Genomic DNA, 18,266 nt, shown 5'->3' on the forward strand with positions numbered 1-18,266 from the left:
CAGAGGCTGGCCTGTGCCCAAGTAAGGCAGGAGGGAGTGGTACTGTTCCAGGCAGGAGGTCTACAGTAGCCCTGCTGAAGACCTGACTGTGTCTGAGCAGGTTAGAGTGTCATCTTGCCCATGGATGACCTTTTGCAGTGCTGGCCCTGCATCATTTTTCTGAGAGCTTGTCAGAGTGGCAGGTGACCAAGGCTAACCTAGTCAGTTAGCCTGCAGTGGACTGGCATCCTCTCCCAGGAGGTGCCAACCCTTGACCCTGGCCTTGGCTTTGCAGGTGGCCTGCTACAGCTGCTCCTCTGGACAGTGGTCATCTGTCTGCCCTCTCCCAGCTGGGCATGGTGAACCTGGCATTGCTGTGCTGGACAACAGGATCTATGTGCTGGGTGGCCGCTCTCACAACCGTGGCAGTCGTACAGGCTATGTGCACATCTATGATGTGGAAAAGGACTGCTGGGAGGAGGGACCCCAGCTGGACAACTCCATCTCCGGCCTGGCAGCCTGTGTGCTCACCCTGCCCCGCTCCCTGCTCCTTGAGCAGCCCCGCAGGACCCCTGACCGCAGCCAGGCTGACCCAGACTTCGCCTCAGAGGTGATGAGTGTGTCAGACTGGGAGGAGTTTGACAACTCTAGTGAGGACTAGGACTTCAGTGCCTGGCATCAGAGGGAGGGTTGGCTGAGGCTTCCAGGGCAGTGTGATCCACAGGTTGAGGCCAGCACACTTGGCCCTAGGTTCCGGCAGTTCCCCTAGAACGTGGCTCACCAGCTCCAACCACTCCTTTCTTTACTCCAGCCCCTCAGCGTTTGAAGGGCTGGTGTAGACCCCGTGGTTGTAGTTTATGTCATGCTTGGAAATGTTTCCAAAAGGCCATAGTCCTCTGAGGGAATAACTAGGCCTGGTCCTTCTTGGTGAGCTTTGTGCGTCTTACATCACCCTGTCTCTACTGCCCCCTCCTTCCCTAATCTAGTCCCTGATGGGCTGAGAAGGTCTATTCTCCAACAGGACCTGGGGACTGGGAGCCTGGGCAGAGGCGCTAAGGCACATGGCACCCACCCTTCTTTTCCGTGAGTAGAGCAAGGCTCCAGGAACAGCTGGACCCTGAGTGATTGGGAGCTCCCAGAGTGCAGAAAGGGAGCAAAGACACGTAAAAGTTGCTTGGGACTGGCTCTGATGATGAAGAGATCCCTACCATTGGGTTTTTCTGACCCTGTGTTGTTGATAAATAGAATAAAGTATTATACAAAAGATGTTAACTGTCTTCCTGTGGCTATGGCCTTAGTTCATTTCCACATAGTGTGTCTGAGCAGCATCCTGGAAGGGGGTGGGTTTCCAAGGTCACAGTTATCTTGGAGGCCGGCTGCATTGTGAAAGCTAAACTCTCAGCCAGAACTGAATGGCATGGAGTGGTCATCAGGAAGCCAGGAACCTGCCCTGGTCTGGTGGCAGGTGGCTACCCCAGCTGCCTCAGCAGCTTTTGACAACCAGGGCCTAGTGAACTTAAGTCCGGGTCATTAGAAACCTCTCAAGGCTAGAGGTGGAACTCAGCAGTACAGTGCTTGCCTACCATGCATGAGGCACCTCAAAAATAAATAAATAAACCTGGAGGAAGAGAGCCTGAGTAAACTCCTAGCCTCAGAGTCAAGAAGCAGGCACCTCAGTGCCTAGGGAGTTAGTCAGCATCATGTCACAGGAGGGGATCACAAGACACAGCCTGGATGGCCCCTCCCCACCTCCTGTCTGGTTCACCAGGTGACTCTCTGGCATGTTGTCGGAAGGCACGTGCTGGCACAGTGATGGAAGGGACTTTCCCCTATCCACATATGCCTGGGTCTCACTGTCCTGGAGCTGTCAGCCATAGCCAGTGGCCTGACGTGAATAGGCCAGGGCTGCACTAAACTCATCACTTGGCCCAGCTTCCAGGCCACGCAAAGCTTTATTCCACCTGAACACCTCCTGCCTGCCTGCTTCAGAGTCTGCACCCACTAGCTCCAGCCCTGCTGCAGGCTGGTTCTGTGGGCAGGCTGGCACCTCTGAAAGGCCCTGTCCTACAGCCAAGTGGGCAGATCATGGGAACCACCAGATTTTCTCAGTGGGGCCCTGGCATGGAAGACAGTAGAGGGACAGTCAGTGTGTGCCATGGTGGGAGGAATTAGAGAAGGAAAGGGGCAGGTGATCAGCTGCTCTGGGCTCCTTTCTGAACCTACTAAGAACTGTAGGATAGAGGCCCTGAGTTGGTGCCTAACCCCAGGTGGTGTTTGTGACCTTGACTGTCTTGAGGCTTAGGGACCTTTAAGGAAATGACATCACATGCAGAGAGCTTGGAGTGGCAAGTCCAAGCTTATCCCTAATGGGTCACTTCCAATGGGGCAGTGTGGCTACATCCTGTAGTATCATCTCTCCTGCTCCTGAGGGAAAGGTGGGAGTTGGGAGGCTACCGGCTTAGAGTAGGAACCCCGTTCTGTAAATTTCAGTTAACCTGCATACCCTGTCTGTACTACCATCTGGCAGGCCAGGATAACAATTCCTGCAGAACCACAGAAGTTTCTGGAAAGGAAATTTGCCTGAATTGCCTGACCAGCATCTCTTCAGACTGCCAGCACTACCTCAACCCAAGCCAATGTGGCCATGAGCTTCTAATTTACAGAGGGGAAAGAATGGCCTCTGGGGGGCTGGGGATTTAGCTCAGTGGCATAAGCGCCTGTCTTGCAAGCAAGCAGTCGTGAGTTCGATCCCCAGTATCGATAAAAAAAGAAAAAGACAAAAAAAAAAGAATGGCCTATGGAAGTCTGAGTAGCATAGGAGATAGCTTGTTCTGGCATGGTCTGGGCCTGCCTCTGCCTTACCTCAAGGGCCCATAAGGTATAGGAGGCCACACTATGCCCAGGCAGCCCAATCTGGGCCCTCCGCTGTGGCCATGCCCTCGGGCCCTGCTCTCATGCTAACTCCTTACCTTTCCAGTGCACCTTTAGGAAGCCACACTGGCCAGAACTAATTAGCCAGAACTAGGCTTCTCAGTTTGCCTCCGAAGCAGTCATCTTGTGGGTGCCTGGGAATCCACAGCTTCATCCTGGTGTTTACCCTTTCTTCTTTCTGCCCATAGCTCTTTGGGATAGGGGATGCCTTGGTGACTGGAACCGATGAAGTCCCTTCCTGTGACACTCAGTCACCATATGCTAAAAAATGTCTGGACCACATGGAGGATGCTGTGAGGCTGAGAGACTGACAGTCATGCTGAGGGCAATGGGGGCAGCCAGATGTGAATTTGAAAGACTCATCCAGGTGGCACACTGACAGATTTGACATATTTAGGAGCTCCTGGGGATAGGGATGGGTGTGGGTTGGAGACATCATCCAGGTCATCGAAGAGGGGGTCAGGAGCAGGGGGAACGGTGGGTGGACTTGGAGATGCCTGTCCTGAACCTGGCCTAGCTGAGGTAAGTGTTTCCTCCTGCCTAGGGGAGGCTCAATGCCTGTCAAGCCTCAAGGACCTGTGCTGATCTGTTTGCAGAAGCCATGGTGAACCTCCATGGGAGGGGCCTCCAAGCAGAGAAAGGGCACTGCTGAGGTCAGGGCAGTGCCCAGGCTGAGCTGCTCAGAAGTGATTGGCCTGTTTACTTGTTCCCAAGAAGTGTTTGCATTCATGATCACATTGGTTGGACTTCCCCTCCCTCCCAGCCCCTTCAGCACGACTGAGGGCTGAGCCAGAGTTCCTAACCTCCCAGTCTGCTCCTCCTCATCCCTCCCTGTACCACCAGCTTGTTACTTTCCAGGCTCAGGCCCTCCCACCCCCAGTCCCCAAAAGACAGTCTTGCTGGGACCTGGCTGCCCAACCTGCCTGCACTAGGACCCTGGAGTGGAGCCTGGCCCTTACAGCTCCCTGAACCCAGGGTTCCTTCTTGGCACCCTGGACCTGGGCCTCTGCCCACATTGTCCCTTGGCTTTGTATGTTGTAAACTAAAAAGAATTGGTTCTTTTTTTTTTTTTTTTTTGTGGTACCAGGGATTGAACTCACAACCTTGCACTTGTCAGGCAGGTGCTTATACCTACTGAGCTAAATCCCCGGCCCCTAAAGATTTGGTTCTTTTGGGGCCTGATGACGCTAATAACTCAAGAGAATGATGGGAGAAGAGAGTGTTACTAGCACTGGGTAGGTAAGCTGAAGTTCCATCCTGCCCAGGGGCCTTAGGCCCTAAGTTTATACCGTATTTGGGACAAGTATTTTTTAGCCATTGCCAGGTAGGCACCAAAGTGGTCATTAATTCTACAGCAACCAGCTCTTTTAAGGAGCATCTTACTGTCATTTAAAAGTCACCAGACATCCTGGTTCCTTTGAATCTAAGGGAAAAAGTACTAGCCAGGTGTGGTGGCACAGGCCTATAATCCTAGCGCTCAGGAAGCTGAGGCAGGAGTTTCACCAAAAGTTTCAGATCAGCCTGGGCTATATAGCAAATCTGAGGCTAGGCTAACCTGAACAGAACAGTGAGACCCTGTCCAAACAAAACAAAACATCCTGATAAAGAAATTTTATAATTGATGTTCTTGTTCCCCTTTTGCTGAGAAAGATGACTATAGCCATGTGTGGTGAAATACACTTGTAATTCCAGTACTGGAGAGGCTGAGGCAGGAAGATGTCTGTGAGTTCAAGGCTGGCCTGGGCTACATAGTTCCAGACCAGCCTGAACTACAAACGGGTACCCAGATTCAAAAAACAAAAACAAAATAAGATGCTAGCAGTGAATTATTTAGAGAGTGAGGTACTGGGGAAGGAAAGTGAAAGAAATGCTAGAGACAAGTTAACCCATTTATCTCCTCTGATATCGGGGTTCCCACTCTCCAGCCTCGGAGCAGGATCCGTCTGGACTTTTCCCTCTGCATTTCCATAGTGTTCTTAAACCGAGGCTCCCTGACCCTTTACGAGGCCGAGGGCAGCAGAGCATCATTCTGACTTCCATACTGCTCCCAGCTTTTACCTCCACACTCCATTACAGCCCATGCCTGGGCATTTCTACCTCCATCTCTCCACCCCGGGCCCGGTGCACACAGTGTATCCACAGGTCGCCAGCACCCTGCTCTCTCAGTCCTTGGGGCGCTTCGATTGTGCCAAGAGCGAGCGAGAAGGAGATGAAGGCACACTCCGGAAAGGGGCCAGGCGGTCCAGGAGCCTGAGGGCCGCTTGCGGGCCGGGCCGTCGGGTCCAGGGCGGTTATGAGGCTCTTGAAGTGGGGCTGACGACGTCCAACTGTCTCCCATCTTCCCGCCCTGGGCCTGGCCGGCCGGGAACGCTCCGGGACGGCTCCCCCGTGGACGTCTGGGAAGGGGAGGCAGGCGCCCCTTCCGCTCCTTCAAACCTCCAGGGTCTCCTGCAAGTTCGCCCGAGTCCGGGCGCCGCCAGGTGGGGGCGGGGCCGCGGCGGGGGCGGGTGCGCGGCCGGAGGGTGGGGTCTGGCGCACGGGGCGGGCGCTGCGCTGGCCGGCCGCTGCTGGCCCCGGATCAGGGAGCCGATGTGGAATTTCCTGCCCGGCCCGGCGCCCCTCCTGCCGCCCCCCGCCCGGCCTCGCACTCCGCTTCCGGCCGCTCTAGCTGCGGCCGCACCCGCGCCCGCGCCCACCCGCGCCTGCCCCGCGCCGCATGGAGGGCGCAGGGCCCCGGGGGGCCGGGCCGGCGCGGCGCCGGGGATCCCGGGGTCCGCCGCCGCCGCTCTGGCTACTCCTGCTACTCTGGCTGCTGCCCGGCCCCGCGGCGCCCCAGGAGCTGAACCCGCGCGGCCGAAACGTGTGCCGTGCGCCCGGGTAGGAGCCGGGCCTGGCGGGGGGAGGGGACAGAGCTAACGGGCCGCTCGCTCGGGGACAGGGAGTGGCAGCGCCTGGCACTGGCGGGGGCGCCCGGGACCTCCCTACGCTAAATAAAGGGGGCCCTCTGGCCGCCCTCGCCGTCGCCCGCTCTGTTCCAGGGCGCCTGGCCACGAAGGTGCATCCCAGGATACCCTGGACCAGAGGTCACCAGGAGAGATAGCAGAGTGACTGTGGTGCGGGGGCGAGGGGGGTGGCACATGGTGTCCAAGACTTCAGGAAAGATCTGTAAAAGGGACTTTAGGATTGGATTGTGAAGGCTGCCGTGAGAAGCCGAGGAAGGGTGTTTCAAGCTGAAGGAATGGCATATGCAAAAGCCAGGAGCGCTAGTATCTCAGCTCGGGCTGGAGGAGGGTCCAAGGGAAGAAGAAGAGGCCAGAGCCAGGGGTCTTCAGGCGGGCGAGACCTGCAAGGTCAGGTTTGTTTTAGAAAGAGCGCTGGTGGAGGGAGGGTGGTGACCAAGGTGAAAGCTTCGAGTTGCCGGCGCTAAGTGGACCAGAAATCAGAGTCGAAAGGACAATGATGGATTGCAGGGGATGGCAGGGTGTAGGGACTGTGGGCGCCTCGCGGTGGGTAGCGACGCTGGATGCGTGGAGGAGCAGCAGCTGTGGGGCGCCACGAGGATCTGGCCGGGGAGGTTGGTATGGGACAGGTAGAGCACAGGCCTGGCAGGAGGGCAGCGGACCCTGGCGCTTGATCTGAGGGCGAAGAACCCAGGATAGGACTCCAGGAGTGGGCGCAGGCGTCAAGGGACGCTGAGGTTGGCGGGTCTAAGCCCACGGCGAGGTCAAGGGCGCCTCAGCCTGCGGCGAGGAGGGGGCGCGTGGGAACGCCTTGGCGGAACTAGGGGTGGCGGGGCGCATATTGCGGGCAGCGGGAGAGGCAGCCGTGGGACTCCGGGCTGGTCCCCTTGGGGCGCCTTGGGCTGCAAGGTCGGAGAAGGCTGAGTCCAGGTCCTCGGGGGTCGCCATAGACAAGGGCAATCAGGCCGCCGCGCTGGGTTTTCGAACTGGGGTCCCCGCTGCGAGCCCCGCCTCCGGGCGAGGGCCGGCCCAGCCCGCCATCTGCTTCGCATCGACGCCGCCGCCGCCGCCGCCTCTCGGGCCGCCCAGGAATGCAGCGGCGGTAGGGGCGGGCAGGCCGTGCCTGGAGAGGGGGAGGGCTCGGTCGCCGTCCTGCTGTCTGCCGGCCCAGTCCTCCTCCCCTAACCGGGGCCCGGTCCAGGGATGAAGATCCGGTGGCAGCATGGAGCTGGAGCACGGCAGCCTTCGGAGCCTCCTAGCAGCTCCTTCGGGAGTCCGGCTGTTTCTGTAACCAAGAGCCAGAGTTTTTTCAGATTCTGATGCCACCCCTGCCCAGCTGTGTGAACCTCAGCAAATCCTTAACTTCTCTGGGTCTGTCTCCACTTCTGTACAATGGAGTTGGTGATGGAACCCACCTCGGGGGGTTTAGGAATGGTTACTGTGATATGTGGTTAGGGAAAGGAGAGTCACTCAGGACACTTCCAGTGTGGAGTCTGGGCATTGCCCTTGTTATCTTTCAAAGAGGTCAGGGAGACATGAGTGTGCCTGTGGTGGGGGAGACTTGTACCCCAGAAAGCAAAGCAGGTGAGACTAGACATCTAGCAAGTCCTGGGGCTGGGGTGCTGAGGGTACAGCTCAGTACTAGAGGATTTGCTTAGCATTGGTGAGAGCCTAGGTTTGACCCGCGGCAGGGGTGGTGGCAGGACGAAGCACTGAGTAGGGATGTTTTAGGATAACCTGGAGACACCCACAGAGGAGACAGTGAGTGAGCCCAGGCCTGCAGGACAGGAGGAGGGAACCTGTGGGTGTCTGGGACAAGGCTCCAAATCCAGAGGGCACACTGGAAAGCACAATAAACCACTCAGGGCGGTGCAGCACCCAGGAGGGCAATGGTTGAAGAGAACCTGGGAGCGAGGCCAGGCAGGCCACAAGGGGGCTGCTCCTTGTTGTGAGGCCTTGGCTTTCTTGTGTGAGGCAGTTGGAACCCAGGGTTTTTTGCACAGAGGAAGGGTGGGATGTGACCAGGGTTGGCTGCCAGGTGGCAGATGCACTGGGAGGCAGCTAGGAAGTCAAGAGGCACCATGAGGTGCAAAGTGACTCTCTGGAGGCTGGTGCAGGGTAAGGGAGACTTGGCTGTACTCTAGATGTAGTTTGGAAGAGAAAGCAGGTATATTTCTCTCCATGGATCTGTTGTGGATGTCAGAGAGGCCTCTGATGCCTCCTGGGTCATGAAAGGACAGGGATGGCCTGAGATGGAGAAGGCTTTGGTTCCAGAGAAGGTCAAGAGTTCAGTTTTAAGTAAGTTGAATGTGAGACCTCCGTGACTTCTCCGTGTAGTGATACTGTCCAGGGGCAGGTGTATTTGTAAGTCCGCCACTGAGGAAGAGCGTGCCCACTGGAGCCATCTTTTGTTGTCTTACCTTTATAAGATCTTGAGTTTGTGGGTTTGCCTGGCCTTTTCTGCTAGCTGTTCCTGGAAGGAAAGATTTGGGCCTGGGATTTAGCTTTTGTTTTTGGTTAACCCAAATGGGCTGTGTCCTGCTGGTGGCTGTTAGCTCTATTACGATAAGACATGGGTGCCCACTGTGCTGGGGTAATGACAAATGGGACTCAGCTTCCTGATGTAAACCACAGCTTCAGTGGAGTTCTTAGAATGTACTAAACACCACATATCTTGGCTCTCTTAATTCTCCTTCCAAACCCATGGGCCCTGTTCCATAGCTAGGGAGCCTACAGCAAGTCATCCAGTATGGCAGGCCTAGGCATCAAACCCAGTTGAATGTGGCCCTAAAACCAACATTCTAGCCACAGAGTCACATACCAAACTGTCCAGGGTAGATATGGTCAGCATTTCTGGGGCCACCCCAGCAGGCTACCTATCAAGGTTGCTTGTAGGAAGGACATTTGGGTAAGATCTCCATCCAGAGACCAGGCCACCAGGAGAAGAGGATGGGCTGGTGGAATCAGGTCTTGCTGCACGTGGGTTCCTTGGAGCCCTTAGGTGGGGCTGGATGAAAGGAGACAGTAGGAAGAGGAAAATCCAGTCCTATATTATGTTCCTATCTGTGGTTTCCAGTTTTCTTTGTGGAAAATATGCTGGGCCTATTCCCCTAATCTGGGATTTTATGGGTCTTTCTCCCCAGGTCCTAACTTTGGCCTAATGGAAGACCAAGATCTTCCAATGGAAAAGGGGCTCCCCTGGGGCCTCAGAGCCCTATCCAGAGTGTGGCCTTTACTGTGGGCTGGGGAATGGTTGGAAGCATCTCCCGCAGCTTGAGCAGGAGTATGCAGGACATGACATGGGCCTGTTGCAGCTTTTTCTTTCAGTCTGTTCTACCCCACCAGGGTCTTCAGGACCCCTTCCAACTCATCTCACCACCACATCATGGTTTTAGATTTGGATACTTCCAAAGACATGTACTCCTTTTCTCTAAAGTGTGAATGGCTGCTATATTCCAGTAGAACATTCTTGGAGGTCTAATGGGGCTCTAGGAACACATGCAGTGTCTTAGCTACTTTCTCATTGCTGGGACAAAATCCTTAACACCTACAAGTTAAAGGAGGAAAGGTTTATTTTAGCTCACTGTTTGTAGAGATTTCAGTCTCTAGTCGGCTAGCTCCAAGCCAGGATGACATGGCAGAGGAGAAAGACCTCATGGCAAGGCAGGCAGCAAGAAGCATTAAGAGAGAAGAAAGGCTGGATACATACACCCTTCCAGCTCACAGTGACCCACCTCTTCCCACCAGGCTTCACCCAGCTAGAAGCCAATCCAGGCTCACCCAACCTTGATCCATTGTCAAACATTCATGACCCAGGTACCTCCCAAAAGCCCCACTTATGAACACACAAGGCTTTTGCAGGGCAGGAGGAGGCGGTGGGCCCGGCTATAAACCATAGCATGTAGCTTCAATGGCTGTCCCTTTTCATCTCCCTGCCCCCCAACTGTGGGCACTGCAGTTCAGTCCCTGGGTAGCCTGGCATCCTTTTAGGAAGCTGTCAAAACTTCACTTGTGGTGCTGGGGATTTAGCTCAGCGGCATAAGCGCCTGCCTTGCAAGCAGGCAGTCGTGAGTTCGATCCCTGGTACCGATAAAACGAAAAAAAAAAGACAAAAAAAAAAAAAAAAAGGAAAGAAGAAAACTTCACTTGTGCAGGACTCCCACACCTTTATGCACAACACACCTGATGTTGCAGTTAGAAATGGCCTCCTAGAGCTTTGGGGTCTGGCCCAGTTACAGAGTTCAAGGCCTAGATTTGGTGTATTTTGTGTGTGTGTGTGTGTGTGTGTGTGTGTGTGTGTGTGCACGCACACGCGTTCGCACCCTGGGAACTGAACTCAACCTTGTGCTTGCCAGGCAGGTGCTTATGTCACAGAGTTAATGTCACAGACCCAACCCCAAGGCCTAGATTTGAACCCCCAGAATCACCAAAAAATAAAAATATCTTTTGCTGAGGTAACATCATATACTTTATTAAGCCAAATAAAATTAAATGAGTAAAATAATTAAGAATAAGCAGATACTCCAGATCTCTCCTTCCTCCACACCAAGTCTTGCCCTGATGTCCTGAGGCCTTCGCAGTTTTACTTTCCTTATGCACATGAAGGACTCCCCGTGTACCCACTCCACCCCTAACAGATGGGTGAGCCTCCACCACCCCAGGAGACCCCTCTGCTAAGTGGGCTTTTCTTTGTAGACACACCCACTTGTCTGCCCTAGTGTCTCTGGTCCAGCTCGTCCTGGTGGACCACAGAGATGCTGCATCACATTATCTGGATCCCTGACACCCATCTGGCCATGTCCCCCATCCTGAGAGATGCTCTAGACCCTTGTTTCATTGGATGCTTAAGGCCCTGGAACCTCTCCCTACCCCTCAAGTCGTTGCTGCTCCTTCTGGGACTCCCAGAGGCCCTTTTTACAGGCCTAGAGACTGGAGAGGAGGACACCAGGGAGATGGTAGGACGGGTGAGCTGGGAAGCTCTTGGAAGTTGTTGGAGGTGAGCCCCATTCCCTCTGATGCCCACTGCCTGAGTGCTGGAACTTGTGCCTTTCTATTGCACCTGGAATCTCACACCATGGGCAGCTCCGCAGTTACCACCTCCCCAGGGCATATTTTAGGGAGGTAGAGCAAAGCGGGTGAGGCGGGGAGCCCGGTGTGGTGCAGTCTGGCCCTCGGGAAGGGCTAGAGGAAGCGGGTTTCAGGCTCTACCATCCTTCCTCTGCTCGCAGCTCCCAAGCGCCCACGTGCTGCGCTGGCTGGAAACAGCAGGGGGACGAGTGTGGGATCGGTGAGTAGGGTGTCCCGGAGGGAGGTCAGAGCTGGGGTGGGTGAGGAAGAAAACACCCTCGGCAGCTCTATCCGATCCTCTTGTCCTCAGCGGTGTGCGAAGGCAACTCTACGTGCTCAGAGAACGAGGTGTGCGTGCGGCCCGGCGAGTGCCGCTGCCGCCACGGCTACTTCGGTGCCAACTGCGACACTAGTGAGCCTGGGGCGGGGCCGACATTGGGCAGGGGGCGGGGAATTGGAAAAGGAGGGAGAGGGCTGGGGGTGGGGCGAGGCCTGATCCCGAGACCGCATGACCCTGGAAGGCCAGTACCCTGAGGCTAGAGGGAGATGGGGTGCAGGACGCTGCCCACGCAGACACCAGAGCTTCCCACCCCCTTCTCCCTGCAGAGTGCCCGCGCCAGTTCTGGGGCCCCGACTGCAAGGAGCGGTGTATCTGCCACCCGCACGGGCAGTGTGAGGACGTGACGGGCCAGTGTACTTGCCACGCGCAGCGCTGGGGCGAACGCTGCGAGCATGCGTGCCAGTGCCAGCATGGCACGTGCCACCCACGGAGCGGCGCTTGCCGCTGTGAGCCGGGCTGGTGGGGCGCACAGTGCGCTAGAGCATGCTACTGCAGCGCCACGTCGCGCTGCGACCCGCAAACGGGCGCCTGCCAGTGCCACGCTGGCTGGTGGGGCCGCAGTTGCAACAATCAGTGCGCCTGCAACTCGTCGCCCTGCGAGCAGCAGAGCGGCCGCTGCCAGTGCCGCGAGCGCACATTTGGCGCGCGCTGCGAGCGTTACTGCCAGTGCTTCCGCGGCCGCTGCCACCCCGTGGACGGCACGTGCGCCTGCGAGCCCGGCTACCGCGGCAAGTACTGTCGCGAGCCTTGTCCTGCGGGCTTCTATGGCCTGGGCTGTCGCCGCCGGTAAGATCAGGGTCCCCGGGGGGCGGGGGAGGGGAAAGGGCAGCCACCCATGGGGGCGGGGAGGCACGTTCGGCTCCCTCCCACCTTGCTTCCTGACCCTTCCCAAGGTGCGGCCAGTGCAAAGGCCAGCAGCCGTGCACTGTAGCCGAGGGCCGCTGCCTGACGTGCGAACCCGGCTGGAACGGAACCAAATGTGACCAGCCATGTGCCGCCGGCTTTTATGGCGAGGGCTGCGGTCACCGCTGCCCGCCCTGCCGCGACGGGCACGCCTGCAACCACGTCACCGGAAAGTGTACTCGCTGCAACGCTGGCTGGATTGGCGACCGGTGAGCAGCTGGTACCAGCCTCGGCCCAGACGCGCAGCCCCTTAGGACTCTGAGGAAGGTTCTGTGGGCTTTGAGTCTGTTTGCCTCCACGTCTGCTGACATCTCCTCCCCTTATTCCAAGGTGCGAGACCAAGTGCAGCAATGGCACTTACGGGGAGGACTGCGCCTTCGTGTGCGCCGACTGCGCCAGCGGCCACTGTGACTTCCAGTCGGGACGCTGCCTTTGCAGCCCTGGTGTCCACGGACCCCAGTGAGTTTCCTGAGTCTCAGAAGGAGAAATGGGATTTGCACCAAAAACCAAGGGCTCCAGCCAGACAAGGTCCGACAAGGCAGGACCCAGGGCTGGGCTGTCACCTCAGCCTTGGTCTCTTACTGCAGCTAGAGATTGACTATAGGCACTTTGGAGCCTATGCTTGGATTTGAATCTGACGATTTGCTCAGCCTATGGTCACTGGGCTCCTGAGATGATCCAGGGCTGGTGCAGAGCAAGCTGGGACCTCCATTTACAGTCCAGGGTCTGGTCCTGCAGCCCTCTTCTCAACCACGCACAAAAAGGGATTGCAGCCTGGCTGCAATCACAGCTGCAGACGGTGTTCATATTTATTTCTAAAACACTGATCACTCAGTATGTGCCCAACTGTAAGGGTAGGAGGACTTCGGTCCCTAGAGAATAAAACTAGGGAGCCCGAGCCAGCGAAGGCGTCATGGGGGTGGGGATTGCGGCGGCCCACGCTGACCCGAGTATCCCCGCAGCTGTAACATGACGTGTCCGATGGGGCACCACGGCGTGGACTGCGCTCAGACCTGCAGCTGCCACGAGGACTCCTGCGACCCGGTTACCGGTGCCTGCCACCTGGGTGAGTGGGGAGGGAACGTGGGTCTCGGGAATGCAGGAGGCGTGGGCGCGTGGCTGACCTGGTTCCCCCTTCCCCCGCAGAGACCAACCAGCGCAAGGGCGTGATGGGCGCGGGCGCGCTGCTCGCCCTGCTCCTCTCGCTGCTCGGCTGCTGCTGCGCCTGCCGTGGCAAGGACCCGATCCGCCGGTGAGGCCCGCCACCGCTCCGGTTCTCCGGGTTCTCCGCGTGGTCCAGGATGCACGCTCTCGCGCTCAGGCCCCGCCTGCCCCTGGGCATGGCCCCGCTCCTTCCAGTGTTTGGGGTCCCGCCGAGCTCGAACCACCCCCGGCCCTGTGCGCGCCCCGCCCCCTCGCTCAGGCCCTGCCCCCGCAGGGAGCTCTCGCTGGGAAGGAAGAAGGCTCCGCATCGCCTGTGTGGGCGCTTCAGCCGCATCAGCATGAAGCTGCCCCGGATCCCGCTGCGCAGGCAGAAGTTACCCAAAGTCGTAGGTAAGGTGGGGCTCATAGCGGAGGTCACTGAAGGAATCACCCACCGATGGCGCAGAAGGCTTCTGGGAAAAGGGTGTGAAGGAGTCCAGGGCTTCGGGTAGAAGTGGGAGCATTCTGAGGGGAGATGCGACCAGAGGGAAGGATAGGGGATGTTGCTAGGGTGAGGCTAGGGAAGAAGGCAGGAGTCCTAGGTGCATGTGTGGGAGGTATGGGTCCTGAGTGATTGCAGCGGGGTTGTATAGATGATACTTGGGGCTCTAGGGCTCTAGGCTGTAAGTCCATACTATACATGCTGGTGCAGAGTTGCAGGGGAATGCATGGGCCCATGTTCAAGGGAATACTGTGGCCCCAAGGGAAAGACCACCCAGACCTGCAACCTGGAAATTGGCAGACTGGCCCCTCACTCCCTGCCCAAGGACTCCTAGGGTGGGGGCTGTGTTGCTCCTGTGTGTGCTGACACCCCACCAGAATGAATTCTGTCTCCCTCGATTTTCTATTTGTTTCTGAAGATTGAGTGAGGGTAAAGAGGTTCAGGGTTGGGAGGTAAAAGAGACAGCTGAGAAAATCCTTTGGTCAGCCCAGCAGCATGGCATCTGTGAATCCCACATCCCACCTGTGGAATGATGACCAGTCACCCAGCTCTGGGGTCCCTGGAGGCCAGGCCAGGGTTTAGGGTACAGACTGCTGAGATGGGCTGAGCCAAAGGGCAGTCTTACCATTGTACAGCTGGGCTCAACAGTGCTCCAAGGCTCCCCAGGTTCTGCAAGACAGGATCTGAAACAACACGGCATGGAAACCTGGCTGGCCTGTCCCAGCTAAGTGTCCTCTCTAGGCATCTTCTTTCTGACCTTTTTTCAACCCTTCAACCCAATCTTTTTTTTTTTTTCTTTTCTTTTTTTTTTTTTAACTTTTATCGGTACCGGGGATTGAACTCATGACCACCTGCTTGCAAGGCAGGTGCTTATGCCGCTGAGCTAAATCCCCAGCCCCAATCCAATCTTTTTTCAGCTCTGGCGGCACACACTTACACCTAACACTCTTTCTTTACTGGGTTCACTACCTATTCTCCAGACCTGGTCCAGTGTCACTCTACCTGTTGAATTTCTTGTCCCACCTGCAGTCTTGGGGTAGGGCTAGTCCTAATCCCTCCTTGTACTTTTGGCCAATGAGGGCAGAGTCTGGGGCAAGGCAGGGACCCTGGTTCACTCCTCCTCCAGTGGCCCATCACGACCTGGACAACACACTCAACTGCAGCTTCCTGGAACCACCCTCAGGGTTGGATCAGCCCTCACCATCTTGGTCCTCCCGAGCCTCTTTCTCCTCCTTTGACACCACAGATGAAGGCCCTGTGTACTGTGTTCCCCATGAGGGTGAGTATGCTCTGACTTGGGCAAGCCTCCAGTCCAGTGAAGTGTCCCCACTATGAGATCTGTGCCAGAGGTGGGAGCACGAAGCATGAGAGTTAAGACTGTGGTGACACTGTTACATGGGTGTTAGTCACAGAGCTAGACTTAGTGCAGCTGTCCCAAGGCTGGGCAGTGTAGGGAAATGGCTGGGGTCTCCTGTCACCAGTCACACACTGGCCAGCTGCACTTCTGGATGAAACGGGGCAGAGAGGTTTGTGGCCTGAACAGGCAATGGCAGAGGCAACAAGAATGGGATCCAGAGGTTCTGAAGGGGCACCTTTGCGGGCAGCCCACAAACAGGAAGGAGCCTGAATGGCTGGTGTGCTGGCGGCCTCTTTTCTCCCTTCACCACCACCACACTGGGTGACCTCAGCCAGATGACTAACCTCGAAGCCTCAGAAACCTTTTTTTCTCCTCCTCCTCCTCTTCTTTCTTTTTTCTTCTTCCCCTTCTTTCCCTCCTCTTCTTTCTGTTCTTTTCTCCTCTTCCCTCTTCTTCCTCCACTTCCTTTTCTCCTTCTCCTTCTTCTTCCTCTTCCTTTCACCTCTTCTTTCTTCCTCCTCCTCCATGCTTCTTAACGGATAATGGAACCCAGTTGGGAAATGGTAGAGGGTCAGACTTAATGATAGTGGCACCTGAGGGTGTGGTGGAGAATGGATGCAAAGTCAGGCCAAAGCTAGGCTTTGACCCTAAAAAACGTGCTCCTCACTTCCCAGCTGTCAGCTGCACGCCTAGGGACACTAAGTTATGGATGGTGCTATGAATGTGCCCCGAGCAATAGCAACAGCCTGGGGCCAGGTAGTGGAAGAAAGGTGAGGGTTTGGCCTGTAGGTTGGATCTTCCCGAGCTATTCTTGTAGTTGGTAACCAGCGGACTCTGCTTGTCAGAGGCGGCAGCCGAGACCCGGGACCCAGAGGCTCCCTCTGCTCCTGCAGAGGCGCCGGTGCCTTCCCCGGCGCTCTTAACCACCCTGGCGTCGGCAGAGGAGGCACCTCCGCTCTCTGCGTCCTCTGACAGCGAGCGGTCGGCGTCCAGCGTGGAGGGACCCGGCGGGGCGTTGTACGCACGCGTGGCACGGCGGGAGGCCCGGCCGGCCCGGGCCAGGGGCGAGGCCGGGGGTTTGTCGCTGTCGCCATCGCCTGAACGCAGGAAGCCGCCGCCACCGGACCCCGCTACCAAGCCCAAGGTGTCTTGGATCCATGGCAAGCACGGCGCCGCTGCCGCGACCCAAGCGCCCTCACCATCGCCCCCGGGCCCGGAGCCTGCACCCAGCCCCAGCAAGAGGAAACGGACACCCAGTGACACGTCGGCGCGGCCGGAGGAGCCCAGTAGCCCCCGGCCCCGCGACACGACACTGAGGCCCCCGGGGCTGGCCGAGGAGGTCCTGGCTCCCGTCGCGCCCTCACCGCCCCGGGCCCGAGCGCGAGGCCGCGGTCCTGGCCTCTCGGAGCCCACGGACGCCTGTGGTCCTCCGCGCAGCGCGCCCGAGGCCGCCTCCATGCTGGCGGCGGAGCTGCGCGACAAGACTCGCAGCCTGGGCCGCGCCGAGGCGGCCTCGGGCGCGCAAGGTCCGCGGGAGAAGCCGGCGCCACCGCAGAAGGCCAAGCGCTCGGTGCCGCCAGCCTCGCCCGCCCGCGTGTCCCCGGCACCCGAGGTCACGGGGCTCGAGAAGGCAGCGACCAGCACGCCGGCGCCCGAGACCCCTCGAAAGAAGACCCCTATCCAGAAGCCGCCGCGAAAGAAGAGCCGGGAAGCGGCGGGCGAGCCCCCGAGGGTAGGCGCGCCCACCCTGTAGGGGCTCGGCCCTGCCACACCTGCAGCTTCCCATGGCTTAGCAGCGTTGCTTGCCACCCCGCGTTCTGCGACCCCGGCGTCTCCCGCGCAGTCTGGGCACGGGAGACCTCCCCTTGGCCGAGGCCCCTAGCGGCACGCAGGAGGTTGTGCCTGATTGGCGTAAGCCCCAGCAGCTGCTCCTCGGTGGGAGCATCCTTTTGATCAAGGCCTGCCTGGCGCTTAGCTGGAGGCTCTCCTCATTGGCCAAGTTTTGGAGCTCTCTGACCACCCACGTTTCATTGGTCACGATCAGATGAGTTCTGCCTAGAGACCACCACTTACTGTACAGTATTTGGCCCGGGCTACCTTTTCATTGGTTGAGACCAAAAGCACTTCTACCAAAAGCTACCCCTCACTGCCCAGAGCCTGGCGCCTCCTGGCTGAAGGGTTCCTTCCTTGATAGTAGCCCAAGGCTACCTCCACTGGCCGGACTCCAGGGCATCTATCTGGGGAGGAGGGCTGGTCTCTGCTTCTCAGGGGGCTCAGTGCTCCTAGCCTGTCCCACTCCTTCCCCTCCCTTGCACCCCAAGTTCCAGCCTCCTAGCCTCACCCTCAGCTGTCAAGCTGGTATTGATAGCCTCCCACTACCCTACTCACTGTGGAAATCCCAGGGACAACTGAGGTGACCTGAGAAGATGTATTTATATGCCCCTGGCAGGGCTGCTTACACCCCATCCAGGGGCCCCAGGATGGGCTCCTCTTGGCAGGGCCTTGGCCAAAGCTTCTTAATAAAGTGCCTTTCTTTTCCCCTCTGTGCTGTGATGACTACCTGTCTCTGGGTCCCTGGCAAAGATATCGCCCTAAAGAAACTGCATGGGACTTCTTCATGCCTGCATTCACTCCTTCACCCACACTGTCTGGCGTGAGTCTCTAGGATCGTGTGGAAAATGGGCTGTGCCTGACCTTCGCTGATCTGTTTATCAAAGTTTATGGATCTCTCCCCTGGCTTGCCTAGCCTGGCCTGGCCACCCGGGAAGAATGGCTCAGAGCAGGTCGGGGTAGGGAATCCCTTGATTGGGAGCCGCAGGCAGTGGGAGCTGCTTCTGTTCGGTGCCTTTCCCATGGGCTGCCTCTGTTGAACTTGGAGGTCAGAGCTGTTTTGGGGTGGGCCAGAGGCTGGGGCCAGGGGCCAGGGGGCCAAGGGTGCAGCCTCCAGCCAGACCTCATCTCGCACAAACAAGAAGGTCTGCCTCTGCACAGAGCCCTGCTGTCCCCCTCAATGGGCTCCTTGTCCTCAGCCGGAAACTCCTCACTTGCCTGCCAGAGAGGCAGAGGGGATGGGGAGGGGAACCT

The 18,266-nt window shown here is 57.7% G+C and overlaps 2 protein-coding genes across 9 annotated transcripts in view; both read left to right on the forward strand.

Annotated features, from left to right (window-relative positions):
• Positions 1–1,245, forward strand: part of Klhl22 (kelch like family member 22) — a 37,127-nt gene extending 35,882 nt beyond the window's left edge. For 5 of the 7 annotated variants that reach the window (XM_063226086.1, XM_063226088.1, XM_063226087.1 and 2 more), the window contains exons 7-8: positions 275–589; positions 1,001–1,245. In XM_063226086.1, coding sequence (XP_063082156.1) covers positions 275–589; positions 1,001–1,066 — 381 coding nt within the window. In that variant the 3' untranslated portion in view covers positions 1,067–1,245. Of the gene's footprint in view, positions 1–274 lie in introns of all 7 variants that reach the window. The other 2 variants (XM_063226091.1, XM_063226092.1) reach the window with 2 other exon arrangements.
• A 4,264-nt stretch (positions 1,246–5,509) lies between these two features.
• Scarf2 (scavenger receptor class F member 2) lies at positions 5,510–17,725 on the forward strand. 2 transcript variants are annotated; one of them, XM_063226084.1, is made up of 12 exons: positions 5,511–5,787; positions 11,099–11,157; positions 11,248–11,349; positions 11,544–12,063; positions 12,171–12,389; positions 12,511–12,639; positions 13,143–13,246; positions 13,327–13,432; positions 13,619–13,734; positions 14,952–15,104; positions 16,028–16,609; positions 16,695–17,725. In XM_063226084.1, exons 1-12 carry the CDS (start codon positions 5,627–5,629, stop codon positions 16,916–16,918), a joined length of 2,475 nt encoding a protein of 824 aa, XP_063082154.1. In that variant the 5' UTR covers positions 5,511–5,626; the 3' UTR covers positions 16,919–17,725. The 2 variants fall into 2 exon arrangements, with proteins under 2 accessions (XP_003478416.2, XP_063082154.1); XM_003478368.4 differs by having other exon boundaries at positions 5,510–5,787; positions 16,028–17,725.
• The last annotated feature ends 541 nt before the right edge of the window (positions 17,726–18,266 follow it).

This window comes from Cavia porcellus, unplaced genomic scaffold (genome assembly GCF_034190915.1).
Source record: "Cavia porcellus strain 051 isolate PalLab524CR breed Dunkin Hartley unplaced genomic scaffold, mCavPor4.1 scaffold_16, whole genome shotgun sequence".
In the NCBI taxonomy this organism is placed as follows: Eukaryota; Metazoa; Chordata; class Mammalia; order Rodentia; family Caviidae; genus Cavia; species Cavia porcellus.